The 16,493-nt window shown below is 53.7% G+C and overlaps 1 protein-coding gene across 1 annotated transcript; it reads left to right on the top strand.

Moving 5' to 3' along the window:
• Positions 1-9,576: 9,576 nt before the first annotated feature.
• Positions 9,577-10,262, top strand: LOC123168784 (calcium-binding protein PBP1). The gene has a single exon (XM_044586651.1). The coding sequence runs from the start codon at positions 9,668-9,670 to the stop codon at positions 10,070-10,072; it is 405 nt and encodes a 134-aa protein (XP_044442586.1). The 5' UTR covers positions 9,577-9,667; the 3' UTR covers positions 10,073-10,262.
• Positions 10,263-16,493: the final 6,231 nt, after the last annotated feature.

Below are 16,493 nucleotides of genomic sequence, written 5' to 3'. Positions count from 1 at the left end.
CTAACAGAACAAGCGACAAGCTGAAGGGGCAGTCGGTGATCAACTAACCTGGACGTTTCTCTGAAGTGCTGAGCTGGCATCGTAAGCAGCTTGGCTGGCCTCTCGGATCACCTTCCACCGCTCCATCATGATGCTCGCTTGGCGAATAGCCTCCTTGGCAGCACCCGCTTGGTCCTCTGGGCCGTGATGTGCAGCGAAGAGTGAAGATGGATCGGCTGGAGTTTGTGCAATCGACGCTGAAGGATGAGCACTCGTCAACGGTATGGCGAAGGTCACAGCAGTCCGATTGGCGTCGCCGGGTTCCTGGATCACCGGTTCCGTCACCGGGGTCGACGGAGGCGCCTGGGCGGTTGACGTCTTCCTGTTTCCTCTTCTCCTGGGCCTCAGCGGCACATCCTCGTCATCATCCGGAAGGTCAATGACATTGGGAAGAACTGCAAAAAGGATCGATCACCAGAATTCAGTCGACCAACGAAACGATCAAGAAAATAAAGACAAGATTATGAGAGTTGTACTCGGGTTAGAGGTGGCTGCATCTTCCATTTCCTCCTCTTCATTCCTGTAAGCAGAAGTCCCGGAGGTAGCAGCACTGCAAATTCTAGAATTCAGTCGGTCATGTCTGCTGAAATGAGTCGACCAAAGTTCAAGTTCATGCCAAACCTAAGAATCGAGCCTAACTATTACCCGGAAGCAATGGGAATGACCACTTTGATTTTGGGCAAAGCCTTCCGCGGTTTTGACGGTGTAGCTTTTTGTTGCTTCGGAGCCTTCTCAGTCGGAGCTGGAGAAGACGTCCGAGGTCGCTTGGACGACTGCTCGGTTGGTGCAGTCGTCTTGCCACGGAAGCTTGCCCGGTCGTGACTCTATTTGGATCGCCTTTCGGTGCGAGGAGGTGAATCGACTTTGTCGTCGTCGTCAGAGTCGTCGCTGTCGTCATCTTCTCCTCCATCAGATTGCCACTCGCCGCTCTCACCACCACTCGCCTCCCCTTCTGGATCTTACTCCTGCTCCCCGTTGGGCATCGAGTACATCTCAGTAAGAGCCTGAAGGACAACAAGCGAAACAAAAATCAGTCGGTTTACAACAAGGAGTTACATAACGAATCAAGAAAACACTCGGCAATACAGAGCTGGACCTTGTCTGGTTCGTGCGAGTTGTCGATTGGAGGGACCCTCCTGGACCCCCTGGGATTATCTTTATTGCCAGTAATACCCCTCAGCCACTGCTCCACCGTATCATCGTCGACTTCCTCTGGGTGGATCCGAGTGGTATCATCAAGGCCCGAATACATCCACATCGGGTGGTCACGAGCTTGAAGCGGCTGAATGCGTTGTCTGAGGAAGACCTTCAACAGATCCATACCGGTCACGCCGTCACGGACGAGCTGGACTACCCGCTCGACCAGCACCTTCACCTCCGCTTTCTCCTCCGGGGTCACTTTCAAGGCGGAGGGCTTTTCTACTCGAGCCATGGAAAAGGGGGGAAGTCCGGTCGACTGACCTGGAATCGGCTGGTCTTTGCAGTAGAACCAGGTCGACTGCCACTCTCGGACTGACTCGGGAAGGATCATGGCTGGGAAAGAGCTTTTACCCCTCATCTGAATTCCAAGACCCCCACACATCTGGATCACTTGCGTCTTTTCATCACTCAGATTGGCCTTCTTGACCGACTGAGAGCGACACGTGAAAATGTGCTTGAAGAGGCCCCGGTGTGGTCGACAACCCAAGAAATTCTCGCACATGGACACGAAGGCAGCAAGGTATACGATGGTGTTGGGGGAAAAGTGGTGGAGTTGTGCCCCAAAGAAGTTCAAGAAAGCTCGGAAGAAAGGATGAGGAGGCAAAGAAAACCCGCGGTCGACGTGAGTGGCGAGGAGAACGCACTCACCCTCCTGCGGCCGCGGCTCGGTCTCGCCCTCCTGGAACCGCGCGGATCCGTGGGGGATCAATCCCCCCTCGGCCAGATCGTCGATGCCGTCCTGACGAATCGTCGACCGGATCCAATCGCCCTGGATCCAGCCGCGCGGCAGGCCGGACCTCGACGAAGATCCGCCCCAGCTGGTCTTCTTCCCCTTCGCCTTCGTCATCACCTTCTTCGCGCGCTCCAAGGCCACCGTCTTCTCCTTCCCCATTGCTGCGGGCGGAGCTTGAACAGAACAGCGGCGCCGGGAGCAGAGGTGGATGCGGTGGAGGTAACAAAGAAGAAAGAGGAAGAATGGGAACGCACTGTACAAAGACCCCGGTCCGACGCCTTATATGAGGTCGTTTCCGAGTGGCTGACCCATGGGCCCAGACGATCCTATCAAATCCCGCAACAGTCGCGTGCGCGATACGTGGCAAAAAAGGTGGCGCGGAAATCGAGGCGGCCCTGCCTAATCAGGCCCGATTACTGCGGCCTCCTCCGCCCCGCGCGCTTCCCAAAATTCGAATCCCGCGAGATCCGCGGGAAAGAGAGCAACATGTCAGACGGAAGATTTTCTCCATACCAACACTCGAAGCTTTTCAGTAAAAGTTCACTCGACAAACCAAGAATGGATCAAGGCGGCTGAAAAAGAAGTTGAAGCCATCATGTTGTCCATTGATCCCAACGAGGCGCTTCCGAAGCGCAAAAATTGAGTCGAAAGTATTCTCAACTCCTTCTCCACTCGAACCCTGAACCATTCGGGGGCTAATAATGAAGCTATGTACCTAGGGTAGGGTCATAGGCCTGACCTAGACACCCTCCCCTAGGACATCGCCCTAAAGTCAGAAGCATTCAAAGGATAACAACATCCACTCGACCAGAAGCATTCCACTCAGAAGATTCGATGTCACTCGACCGTACTAGAAACCACTCGACGGACAGAAGGTCTAAAGTCACTCTGCATAGCAATGGTCGGGCGTTTACTCATAGACTTAATGATCATTTATATCACCTTATTATGGACGTTACCTGTAACGCTCCCTCTTTATGTACATTGAACTCCTTGTAACGTGGGCTGGCTGGGGTCCTGGCGCACTCTATATAAGCCACCCCCTCCACTGGCACAAGGGTTCGCACCCCCTGTAACACACACGCGCATAATTCAGTCGACCTCCTCCGGGCACCGAGACGTAGGGCTATTACTTCCTCCGCGAAGGGCCTGAACTCGTAAAACTCGTGTGTACAACTTCGCCATAGCTAGGATCTTGCCTCCTCATACCTACCCCCATTCTACTGTCAGTCTTAGATCCATGACAGGAGCCGACTCGGTTTCTTGTGGTCGCTGTGGACGTGCTCGTGGTAGCGGCCTCAGAGCTGTTCCGAGGCAGCGAACTCACACGGGATGGAGCAGGCATGGTCATGGCTGCTGCAGGGGAGAAGAGACAGAGAGGAAGAGGAGAGATTGAGGGGGAGAGAAACAGTCGAGGCAGAGGATAGATGAGTGCGTGGATGGATAAGAAGGGAGAGCGGGCGGTGCACGGGTCCCACAAAACACGTCGTCGCGAGAGGACCAGGGACCGCTCGATCTTTCTTTCATCGTACGTGCCGCGTGCGACCGGCCCAATCTTCGGCCAGCGCACCGGCCACAAACGTTTCCTGGGGATGGACGAGGGAAAAAACGCTTCGGCGTAACCCCCTCGCGTCGCTCCCGCGAGCGACCGAGGGGGCGTACCCTAGCCGCCGCTCCTAGTCCCCAACATCCAGCTCCCTCCCTCGCCGCCGCGGCGTGCGTCGCCGATCCGGTCGGCATAGGCAGCAGCGGGGATCCCCTTCTCCTCGCATGATGCCGGGCGGCGCGGGACGACGGCTTCAGCGACGGCGCCTTGTGGATCCATGGCACGGCGGCACCACGGATCCCGGCGGCGGCGCTTGGCGGCGCGGGTGGATCGGTTGAGCGTGGCGTGCTGGTCGGCTGGACGTGGCTAGTAGATGGAGATATGGCTGGGTGTGGCCGGTGGCAGCGGTGGCGGCGTCCAACCCGGATCTGGTCTTGGCATGGCGATGGCGACAGCTGTCCCAGATCCGGGCATGGTGGTGGCGGCGTCCCCTCCGCCGGGGATGACGGGCCATGTGGTGGGTCCTTGTGGCGGCAGATCTTGGGATCCCGTGTCTGGGCTCGTCGCAGGACGCGCGTGGCGGCCGGAGCTTCCTCCGGCGTCGACAACGCTTGATGCGGGATCGCGGCAGTGGTTGCCGTTGTATGGGCGACGACAACGGCTAGCCCGACGGTGGGTGCTCCCTGGAGCGCCCGGAATCGGGGCGGCGGCCCCTCTTTATCAACGGCGGCGGACTCCGGGGTCATGTGGGCGATTCGGAGTCCGGATCTCGAGATGGTGACGGCCTTCTGAGGCTGGTGGCGGTATGGGACGTCCCTTCCATCAACAGACCGGGATCGATGCGGCTCGACAGGTGACACATGAACCTCTCTCGGAGTTGTCGGGCGGTGCCTGTCATCGGCAGGTGAAGCCACCGGTGGATGTGCTACCGGCGGATGCTACGTACGACGTCTTATACGGAGACGTCACGTCATGCCTGCTACCGGCAGGTGATGCACGGCGGCTCTGGCGGAGTTGTCAAGTTTAGCCTGTTGTTGTTGGATCGAAGGTGGTGCGACAGTAGCGGGAGGCAGGCGGTATGAGACGTCTTTGTCTTTTGTTGTCTCCTCCAGAGGTATCCAGCTATCGAGGCGTCGGTAGATGGATAAAGGCGGATGTTACAGACAGCTTCAGCGACGAGCTTATGCACTAACACAAGATCTCTGATCGGGTTATGTCGTCGCGCGCCTGCGTCGTGTCCTTGCTGAAGGTGGTGGATTGAAGCTTTGCTTTGGGGATGAGAATCCGAAGTTCAACCTTGTGGTGGACTTGCCATCATCGGCGCACGTGCACGATTCCTTCTTGAAGGGGTAGACTAGGAGTTGTGTATTTTTCGTTTATGTTGTGTCTTGTATCATAGGGTTAGTGGTTATCTGGGGAGTTAGTGTCGCGAGGTACATGGCCTTAGGGTTTGTTTTTTGCTTTTTCCGGATCGATGGTGTTTGGCTATTGGATTTTGCTCTATTAATAATATATGGCTGCACATCGTCCTCATGCAGAGGCTGGGGTTATCCTTTTTTTCAAAAAGAAAAAAAAATATTGCCAATGTAGTTTGGTGCAACTCTATATATATTCATCGGGTGCATATGCATATTACAACCGACGACGATGGAGAGGAAGAAATCACGCATGGAAAATGCGGGTACTTAGATGTGAAAGGAGGTGGTAGTGACAACAAGGCGGGAAGGCAGGTAGCACGAGTGAACTTGTCGCCAGGCGCATATGATATTTGTCAGCGTGTGGGGCAAAGACGAGGGGAAACCACAGAAAAGTACTGCACGGAAAATGCCGTACACGAGAGTCGAGACGAGATTCCCCGACTCGAATCACGAATTCGCGGCTTTGCTCGATGAGCTGCGACTGTAGCGCAAAAGCCGAGCAGGGGTTCGGCCGTGCCGGGATGCTCCGTGTGAGTTTCTTCGGTTTCCGAGTTCCGATCGAAGGTTCCATGGAAACTTTGGGTAGAGGCCCGTGGAATTCCTTGGCTTTTACAGGAGCACGGTGGCCACCCTGGACAACCAGATGGGAAACTTCTTGCGGATAAGGTGACTACTACTGTATCTGTATAGTGAGAACGGGGTACGTGGTGATAGACCGAGATACGTCCGGTGTTTTTCCAGAGAAATACCAGACGCAATGGAGAAACGCACCACATACACACTCGCTGGCGGCTAGGAAATAGCATAGTCTTGCCGAGGTTCAAAATGGGCAGAGCTGACCTTTGACATCTCACTATCCGACGATGGGAAGTTTCATCACTGAAAAATAACTTAACCTGGCAAGACGCCGAGGAACAGAGTTTGACTTCGACTGTAATACTATGGACATGACCAGCGGCAGAGACAGGGGGCCAACGGGGGCCTGACCCCCCTAACATCAAGGATTTGTTGATACTTTGCTAATGAACAGTGTGATTAGTGATTATCTGCTGCTAAATCTCAACAATACACAATCACCGGCCCCACGGCTGCGTATCAGACTAGCCGATGACTCTTAACACCCAAGAGACCAGAGCAAACGCTTGACAAGCCAAAGTCGATTTCCAGAGACGCCAATTCTGCTTCCACACCGGCCTTGAGACGTGCACCTTCCTAGCGGACGACAAATCATTGAACAACACGAACCACTGATGTGTGAAGGAAGACATGACATCCAAGGCGATGCCCCCCATGGGGGGAAGCGTCATATATGTTGCCTGCGCCCACTTCATCCAAGGTCGAAATTTGGGTGCTCACCTAGAAAGCTCAAGGTCCAAATGACATTGGCAGTGAAGGTTCTCAATAACGACACCTACAAAGTGGGTGATATTGTTTGAGGATGCTGTCACCACCAACATCCACCAAAGTCAGTGCTAGGCTTTCGCCTCGTGACGGAGTCGATTCTGCTGAATCTCTGGTAGGGGGCCCGAGCTAGTAGGCTAGATGTGATGGTAACAAGGACACGATTTTACCTAGGTTCGGACTCTCTCGAAGTGATAATGCCTACGTCCTGCCTGTGTTTGTATTGAGATTTGGGATAAAGTAAAAGGTACAGGTTGATCTACAATGAGATTGTTGTCTGTTTTCTACTAGCCCTACATGTTGGTTTATATAGATACCAGGGAGTCTATGGTTACAAATAAGTCAGCTACGGATAAGGTAATCGCATTGTAGACAACCTCTAAGTCTTGGAGTATGCGTCAAGCCTTCGGGAATATTCCTTCTACACGCCATGGGCCTTCTGAAGATGGCCCATCGGTGAACCATCATGGGGAGTCCTCGGCCCGGCCCACTTTGCCAGGAGATGACATGATGAGTGACCCCTAGTCCGGGACACCATCACTTGGAGCTTACCAAATTGAACATCATTGCATCATGCCCCCACAATCCTCTTTGAGTCGTAGCAACAATGCATCCTAGACAACTCGCCGACACCAACATCCATCACCATGGCCAGCGGACCATCACGGCACCACAAAATTCGTCATGGCCGCCCCCATTCCCCTAGTGCTCTCGCCGCCATCCTCATCCTCCATCCTCGGCACATCGCACGCCGCCAGCAAGAACCAACGCCGTGCCGACTACTCTTGTACCCACAATGGTGCATGCCACAACAACCTCGTGTTGCCACCGTTGCATAGCACAAGTACCCACCTACGCAAAAGAAAACAACAAGAAGGGGTTGGTGCGGCTTTACCGGTAGCCAACCAAATATCTGTTTGGAAAATGGTGAGAGAATTTATTTTTTTGAAAATCCAAATAGATCATGGGTATGTTTAGAGAATGTATAACCGGACTCCTCAAAGGCTCCCTATATGTCCGGGCGAATGTCCCGGTCAGTGATCGATCCAAAACCTCAACCCGGCTGCACCCTCGTACCGACCCTATACGTCTGGGCTGACTGGCATCCTTCATACCTAGCTCGTATCTAGGGCGATATGAGGAGGCCCAGATTTGTACGCCGCGTTGGATCTAGCCCACGCTGGTCCACCCCGGCCGACCCGACATAAATTCGTCTTTATCCGCTCCCAGACAAAACCCTAACCACTCCACTCCACTCTGCCCCACCTCCAAGCTCCATTCCGGCAATCCCCGGCCTTCTCCAGCACGACAGGCGGCGGATCTGACACCGAGCTCTCCCGATCCATCGATTGGAACCTCGTCCCATGCGGGGACGAGGAGGAGATGGTCGTCTGCATGGCTCTCTGCCGCTCTCGAGAGGAGTGCGCCCGACCACGGTCGGACTCGGTCTAGCAGGAATCCATTACGTTTGCACAAATGGCGCTTGGATCTGCCAGTACCGAAGGCTCGAAGCACGTGACCGTGACCTTGCCAGACTTGATGACCAATGCATGGCGCTCCAACCCTAGGGTGGTGGCGCAACCCCTCCGGTAGTGCCTCGTCCCCACGGCATTGTGCTTTGAGTCGGAGCTCAATGCAGGAATGCGCGATAGGCCATCTGGTGCTATGGTGCAGCGTTCCCAGGGCCATCGCTCTGACGTACCATCCTCAATAACACTCACTATCACTCGGACCACGTACCATACTAGTCGATGACTCTATCATCCAAGACCAAAGCGGACACCCTTCAAAGCCAAAGTTGAACTCCATAGTTGCCGCTCCGGCTTACACATCGGCCTGGAGGCATGCACCTTCCTTGCTGATGACAAACTACTGAACAACACAAACCGATGATGTCTGCTGGAAGACGGGACCTCCAAGGCGATGTCCCCATGGGGAAAGCAACGGATACGCCGTCGACACCCATTTCGTCCAAGGCCAAAACTTGGGTTTTCACCTAGAGGGCTCTAGATTCGAATGACATGAGAGGTGAAGGTGCTCCACGAGAATGCCTACAATTAGGATAATGGCATCCGATGATGTTGACATCACCAACATCGGACGAAGTCAAGATGCTAGGCTTTCGCCTGGAGCATACCAAACCCAACGACACTGCATCATGTTCTACAATTCTCTCCGAGCCGCGGCATCATTGCATCTCTTAGACAGCTCTTGCCACCGCCAACATCAAACAACACGGTCGACGAACCACCGCGGCACCACAATCCACCATGGCCGCTCTTCGATTCCTCTGGTGCTCACGCCACCATCCTCGGCACACCGCATTACTCCTGCGAGAGCCACCGCAGTCCAAATTGCTATTGCACCCACGATGGTGCATGCCTCAACAACTCGGTGTTGCCGCCGTCCCCTCATAACACCAGTCCTCGCCTACACATACAAAAAAACAGCCAGGGGAAGGGGGAAGGGGCTTTTGCGTCAGCCAGTCAAATATCTATTTGAAAAATAGTGAGAGAAAACTTTGAAATTCGAGACAGATCATGGGCTGGTTTAAATGATACCAACACGTATTTTTTATAAAGTAAATGCTGCCAAAATCCTACGAATCTAGTACGGTCGCGTGAGGTAGACCTAGATAGGGTCACGGAAAGACGTTCTTAGAGGCTAAGGAAACACAAGAAACTAGTGGAATTGGCTTGCGGTGGCGCTAGAAGCCAAGTTACGGAAGGAGAAGATTGTCGTATCAACCACTGTACATATGCTTAGAGGATAAGAAAACCATAGAAGAGGGCCAGATTGGCTGTCACTGGCACTATAGGTTGTCAACGCTCTTTCTTAACCCAGTCATCCATCCTCGTTGGGCACACGACGTGCCACGCATGCTAACAGACGCTTCGGTCGGTTCTTTCAGCATCGCCCGGTACGGAACCCAACACTTACCCGCGATGAAGACGCAGCCAGGCAGGCGAACCCAAGCAAGTAGCCAACGCGGCGCACACGACGTCGACCCAGCCGACGGGCGCGAGCGAGCGAGCACCCAGGAAGCTGCTGCTGCTGATGCCCAGCCCACGGCCAACTCACCCCTACGCCCAGCCTGTCCTCCCAGCGTCCTTCCTTCCCCGTCTCCCACCCGAAGCCGTCCACCGTCCCTCTCCCGCCCGCGCGTCCCGCGTGACCCCGGCACCTTCCCTGAAACCCACCCCCCCTCCCCCTCCCCACTATTTATTCCCTCGTCCCCCACACACCTCCACAACCATCCTCCACAAGCAGAGCAAGCAAGCAAGAAACCATCACAGCATCCAAGCAAGCAGCAGACAGCGATCATCATCCATGGCGGCGCACCACCAGCAGCAGCAGCAACCGCAGCCGCAGCAGCAATCGCAGCAGCAGGCGGTGGGGTTCGAGGACTACCTGCCGGTGATGGCGGAGCGGCTGGGGGAGGAGGGGCTGATGGAGGAGCTGGCGGCGGGGTTCCGGCTGCTCATGGACCCGGCCTCCGGCCTCATCACCTTCCACAGCCTCCGCCGCAACGCGCCGCTGCTGGGCCTGGGCGGCATGTCCGACGACGACCTCCGCGGGATGCTCGCCGAGGGCGACTTCGACGGCGACGGCGCGCTCTCCCAGATGGAGTTCTGCGTCCTCATGGTCAGGCTCAGCCCCGACCTCATGGACCAGCCCCGCCGGTGGCTCGACGACGCCGTCGCCCAGGCCTCCCACTTCCTCTTCACCAGCTAGATTCCGGCCGGATAGGAAAATTAATCTTCTTCTTCTTCGTTGTTGTTTCTTCTCTCCCCCGCTGTTCATAGAGTCAGGATTCGAGAAAAGAAAAGGCACTGTCGATTGGTTGAATGATCTCCATGTGTACTGCCGTTCCCGCACGGGGATCTCTCTGAATTAATCGACATAAGCTTCTACCGTTTCACCACATGCCACATTGCTCTGCTCTCTGCCGCTACTCACGAACAAATTCGAAATCCGTCCATCTCTTTACGCGAAACCGTTAGGAACGTTGAACAGTGTGTGACAGAGAGCCAGAGGTGTGTCTCCCACTCTGATCGCTCCGCGCCGGAATCTCTGAATTAATCGACATGAGCTTCTACGTTTTCAACAAGACATTGCCCCTTCTCTGATTCTTTTTCTTCCAGCAAATGGCCCTTCTCTGCTACTACACACGAACAATTGAAGCGCGTCCGTCTTTTCTGTGAAACCGTTATGAGCGTCGAACAGCGTGCGACGACATTGGCACGGCACGCAATCTTGCAGCCATACGATCAGCGGCCGCAGTCGGTCCATCAGCAAGATGAAGCAGCGTGTGTGCGTGTCACACCGGAAGAAGGCCCAAATCCTTTCACCGATTACTGGCAAGAACCGTTGAGAAGAGTGGCTGACGACAGAGGTGCAGACTTGAACTCCGGTCCTCGCAGAGCACGGAACGCCGTAATCGGTCGATCCATCCATACATACATACTTCCACGAGGCCGGGCATTGGCCGAACGCGTTCGCGCGCACGTCATGGCTGAAATTCGGTGCAATACGTCACGGCGAGGGGCGGCGCTGGTGGTCAAGCGGTGGTAGCAGCCTCCTCCGGTGGCGCCGAGGTCAACAGACGAAGCAACCGTCCCGCGAAACGAAACTCGTGAAGCACAACGCACACGCACGCACGTACGCCGAATTTCATTCAACACGGCCTAGATGTCAATTCCTGCTACTGCTAGTGCTCCGTTCAGCTGCGTTTACTCGGTCCGAGCCGTGAGAAATATCCGAAACCCAAGGAAAAGGAGAGGCGCCGATGTCCTTGTCACCTCTCGTTACTCGTAGTACAATCTCGCCGTCGCTCCGCTCCGCCTCTGCTTTTGCCCGGACGCTGACCAACTGGCAAGCAACTGTGCCTTCCTACGTGACGAAACTGAAGGTAATCAAATGTAAAGCGAGCTGAGCGATGCGTGAAAAAAAGTATGTCGGCCCGGGGGAGCTTCCGGAAAGGTGGCCGGAAGCTTCAAAAGCGAGCGAGGGGGCGCGTGGGAAAGCAATTGCGAGCGAACGAGCGAGCAGCCGCGGCGAAAGCGACGGTGCCGCCGCCCGCACGGGGCGGGGCGGGGCGGGCCCGGAGAAAGAAACCCGTCCACGTCGTGCCGTCGGCGTACGCACGTCCGAGCACCGTCCTGCTTTGCCCCGGTCTCTCTTCTGGCGTGTGAGCTTCGCGCCCAATTTCCCCGTCGACTTCCACTGCCACGTCTGGCGGTCCGTACGTGCACAGGATGGTAATATCTGACGCGGTGTTGGTTGGTTGATCCGATCCGGTAGTACGTCGGCGGGGCAGACGTGGTCCGGCCGGCGCCGACGGGGACTCGATGGGGAGATCGAGTCGGACAGGCCCCGTGCAGGACAGTGCATTGCAGCAACCGGGAAATTCATTCCTCGTGCGTACTACCCAGAGGCTGGATCGGGCATTATTAGTGCAGCATCGCCCCCGCGGCTCATCAACCGGGCCTCTTTCATTCCTAACTAATCGGCCTACTCGATCTGAGCGCATGATTCACTGTCTCCTTCCTCTTGAGCCGAGCGAGCAACAGAACCCATTCATTCGCCATGATTGTCCTCCGCGATCTTGCTGCTCAAGTTTGGTCAGTTCGGCGCTTGCATACAATCAATTAATCAATTGACATGCACGAACCATACGCTGCAGCTGAGAGCATGGTTAATAGTATAGCCAGCTGCTGGCTATAAGCCAGTGCCATGTCATCTACAGCCCATCTTATAGCCAACATGTATAATAGTACATCAAAAGAGTGTACTATTTTTTTATTATGTGGCCCATTTTTTATTCTCACAAAGTGTCTAGGAGCATGTGCTAGAGCTGGCTCTTCACGAAGAGCCCGCTTACCTTCTCTCTCCTCCTCTTTCCTTCAACTAAGCAGAAATATACTAGTTTATTTCTTATAACCCGCTGACTCAGCTCTATTATACTTGCTCTGAGGCGGATGAACTGTTCCCAGCTGTAGGCTGTAGCTATGCTTGCTAGGTGCTCCGTGCCTTCCTCTCCCCTACTACGTCCACTTCTTTATTAATGCCTCGCCGTTTGCAGCTAGCCTTGCAAGCACATTGATCTCTCTCTGCCACGCCTTCAAGTTCAAACGATCAGTGGACTAGTAGTAGAATATTAAACCACCGGGTGATCGGCATTGAGCTGTACACGAACCGAGCTGCTGTGCCATCCAACAGTCAGCATCGACCCAATCCTTCCTGCGCGTAAGCACGATCCTTCTCGCAACATGCTGTCCCCGTGCCGGCCGTGGCGACGGCAGCGGCAGGTCGGAGCCCCCGTGGCACGGGCATATGATCTGCTCCCGCCGGTTGCGGCGGTTCCGTGTAGGCGGAGGAGGGGTCACGGCACAAATAATCAAACCTCAACTGGCCAGCACGGCACGGGAGGAGTAACCCAGATCGCTCTGCCGATCTCTTGGCTTTGATTGATCTGTGCGATCTTTGGTTGCACACGTGAGGCTTGCTCCCTCCTCCATTGCCAACTGCGGATGCTGCGGCAAGTTGGGCAGTGAGTCAGACGAGTGTTCGGCAGGTCGAGGTGAGCTGTCCACTGACCGGGGGCAGGGTGATGTATACACGACACGCTGACACTGCTTGACACTGGCATTTTTATTCTCATGATGAATGATGCGGGGGCTGGCTAGCCAAGCTTCTCGGATTCTTCTGCCTTCCCCCTGGCGTGCCACTGGATCACTGCATTTGACTATGCAGGGCAGCACCGGATCACGAGCCCGACCCATCCATCTCTGTGACACGATGCATCATGCATATGCATGCCAGTAGGTAGCTTCTCCAAGCTGTAGACTAGTAGTATAAACAAGTTGAGCGGAAACGGCATATCGCACGCGCGCGTGGCGCATGCGCCTTCACGAAGTAACAGATCGATCGAACCGGTGGCGATCAGATAGTACGACCTTCATCGATCTGGCATGGCACACGCACGCATCCTTTTTGTTGCTGGGTAGAAGTTGCGCCGGCAGCAGCTTGTGCTGGATTGTTCCACGAATTGCTATTCTTCTTGTGTGCGTGTCGTGTCTGGCTGGGTGGTGGGTGCACAAGATGCTGGCAGCGATGCGCCCTCATCGCTTCGAAATTAGCAAGAACGGATCTGATTCCTATTCCTGGCGGGGCTGTTTAGTTTAGGATCAGTGACTGACAGCATTAATGCCAGCCTGTGCCTGCCTGCCTGCTCTTATCCTCAATGCTCAATGGACAAGAATCGTCGACATCTGATGCTCGATCGGTCGGTCCATCAGGCGTTACTCACACACTTGTTCAAATATAAACATCAACTGACTGACTGTGCTAGGCTGCTTGCTTGACCCGGCTGGCTAGGGTGGAAAAGGTCAAGGAAACTCAGCCGATGAATGAACAGTGCTGGCACGAAAGGCGAGACTTGCTCAGGTTCATTCCGTTTGATTTCATGTTATGCGTCGTCGTGAGCTCGACCTTATTTTCTTGAAACAGAGGCAAAATAATTGTCTCGTCGATTAATTAAGTTTCTCTTTTTTATGACAAATAATATATAAACATCGAAAAGATATCAATTACACCCAAACTCTAGATCAATAAGATATATCGAAGGACATCAATGATGCACACAACTAAGAACAAATAAAAAATTATAAAAACAAAGACCTCGTCGCAGTGGCGAAATACTCATAACAGCAACACTCTAACCACCGCCAAAGACAACAACCGGACCACAAAAAAGTTCTTCAAAAGCGACGCCTTCAAGAAGGAAACAATGCAGTCATCGCTCAATCAAGGATCTTGAGTTTCCACCCTGAAGAAAGTCCTGAATCCCAAAAACAATGCAAGGCCAGACCTTCGGCTTTCACCCTGGAAATCGTGACTCGGTACTCGCGAAGCACCACCAGAAATGATGTCCACCTGTATTGCCGCTCCCTCCTGCCAATGCCGCCACTACAAGTCCTCAACACCCGACACACAGGAAAAACCTGTGCTGCCATTCTTCATCGTAACCAAAACTCCTGTCCGTCATTACAAGCCTCCCATCGATTAATTAAGTATAAAAAGAATTGTTCAGTTAATTAATGAAAACCGGGCGAAAACCAATAAAAACTAATCACATGTGGACTACTAACAGAGTATGCAACTTCAAAAGCGCACGATCAGCCCTACAACCATATCCAACACGGAACGGCCACCAACCCTCACACTACAACATCACAATGAAACTTCAAATGAGAGCACCTCGGCTGAAGTCCACAAACACCACTAAATCCACAATGACAAGCCAGGCCTTAAGGATGGCCAAAAAGACGGATGAGCATCCATCAAGCAGTTGCGAACGCTTTTCATGTAGCGCCACTCTTCTTGGATTTGCTCTAAGAGCCTTTTCCACTATCGCCTTGCTAGATCCAGGGCTAGCTGCCTCCAAACATGCGAGTAAGCTGCGAAGCTATATCTCAAAGAGAATCTCATAAACCTTGCCCCTCACAGACACCACCACATCAACATCCTCGACAACGGGTACCACCGACATGATGGACTCAGCCACCTCCAGTTGCTCACATGGCAGAGGTGAAACATACACTTGCGCCACAGAATTAGGTGCCAACACACCTATGATGAGTGATATTTTCACACTCATTTCAGCTTTGTTTAAACCGAGATATTTCATTTAAATAGAGATGTTCGCTCCGATATTGCTACTAATGACTAATAAATCCAAAGGATTCCACAAATCCTCTCTTTGATGTGTTTCCACAGGAAATAAGCTAAAAAGGGAAGAAATCACGTGTGAAAATGGAATGGAAGGAAAATGGAGGAAGGAGTCAACAGGAAGCGTCTGCGCGAAGACAACACAAAATACGGTGTTCCATATGGGCGCGAGCACCCGTATGAGCACCCGTTTAGAGTGGATTTCGAGGTAGATCAATCACCTAAACAACTTTATCAAAGGGACCTTGTCGAAATGTCAACAGAACAACGAGCACGAAAGTCATAACCTCTTCATCATCATCTTCATCCACAAACCCTAGCCACCGCCATTTCCGTCTCCATAGCCATCTCCAACACCACCATAGTGCTCTCTCATCTAGTTCATACTTGTAATCGTGCATCGCACAAGGCATCCATTGTAAGACATATTGCAATAAATCAATCTCAAGATGTGTTCTTCAATGTTTTCTTGCCGTGATTTGATCTTCATGCGTGAGTAGTTCGGTAAGGTATGGGTTGAGGCATGTGCACTGCAACCCAAGGTATTTGTTGAGGGGATCAATGGAGGACTTTGACATAACATCCCGTATGTGTGAAATAAAATTATTTCTTGAAGATGTCTCTTGTCTTGTCCGCGATCTTCATCCCTGCAGGTACCCAAGATCATGGAGATCGAGCACCGGTGAGGCTAGGACCAAGGAGACCGTTAAGTATTATACCGAACACCGGTGACAGTAAGGTTCAGTAGGATACCATGGACCATATCCTTGGGGATAAATGTGTTGGGGAACGTAGCATTTCAAAAAAATCCTACGATCACGCAAGATCTATCTAGGAGAAGCATAGCAACAAGCGGGGAGAGTGTGTCCACGTACCCTCGTAGACCGAAAGCGGAAGCGTTTAGCAACGCGGTTGATGTAGTCGAACATCTTCGCGATCCAACCGATCAAGTACCGAACGCACGACACCTCCGCGATCTGCACACGTTCAGCTCGGTGACGTCCCTCGAACTCTAGATCCAGCTGAGGCCGAGGGAGAGTTTCGTCAGCACGACGGCGTGGTGACGGTGATGATGAAGTTACCGACGCAGGGCTTCGCCTAAGCACTACGACAATATGACCGAGGTGGAAAACTGTGGAGGGGGGCACCGCACACGGCTAAGAAATCAACTTGTGTGTCTATGGGGTGCCCCCTCCCCCGTATATAAAGGAGGGGAGGAGGGGGCCGGCCGGCCTCAAGGGGCGCGCCCAAGGGGGGTGGGAATCCTACTCCTACTAGGAGTAGTTTCCCCCCTTTCCTAGTCCAACAAGGAGGGGAAGGAAGAAGGAAGGGGAGAGAAGGAAGGAGGGGCGCGCCGCCCCCACCCCTTGTCCAATTCGGACTAGGGGGGGCGCCACCTCCTGGCCGGCCCTCTCTCCTCTAA

This window comes from Triticum aestivum, chromosome 7D, assembly GCF_018294505.1.
Source record: "Triticum aestivum cultivar Chinese Spring chromosome 7D, IWGSC CS RefSeq v2.1, whole genome shotgun sequence".
In the NCBI taxonomy this organism is placed as follows: domain Eukaryota; kingdom Viridiplantae; phylum Streptophyta; class Magnoliopsida; order Poales; family Poaceae; genus Triticum; species Triticum aestivum.
This window is presented reverse-complemented; position numbering and strand designations above follow the sequence as displayed.

Bases quoted from the DNA above. Each gene is read 5' to 3' on its own strand.
- LOC123168784 (XM_044586651.1), top strand. From the start codon at position 9,668: ATGGCGGCGCACCACCAGCAGCAGCAGCAACCGCAGCCGCAGCAGCAA.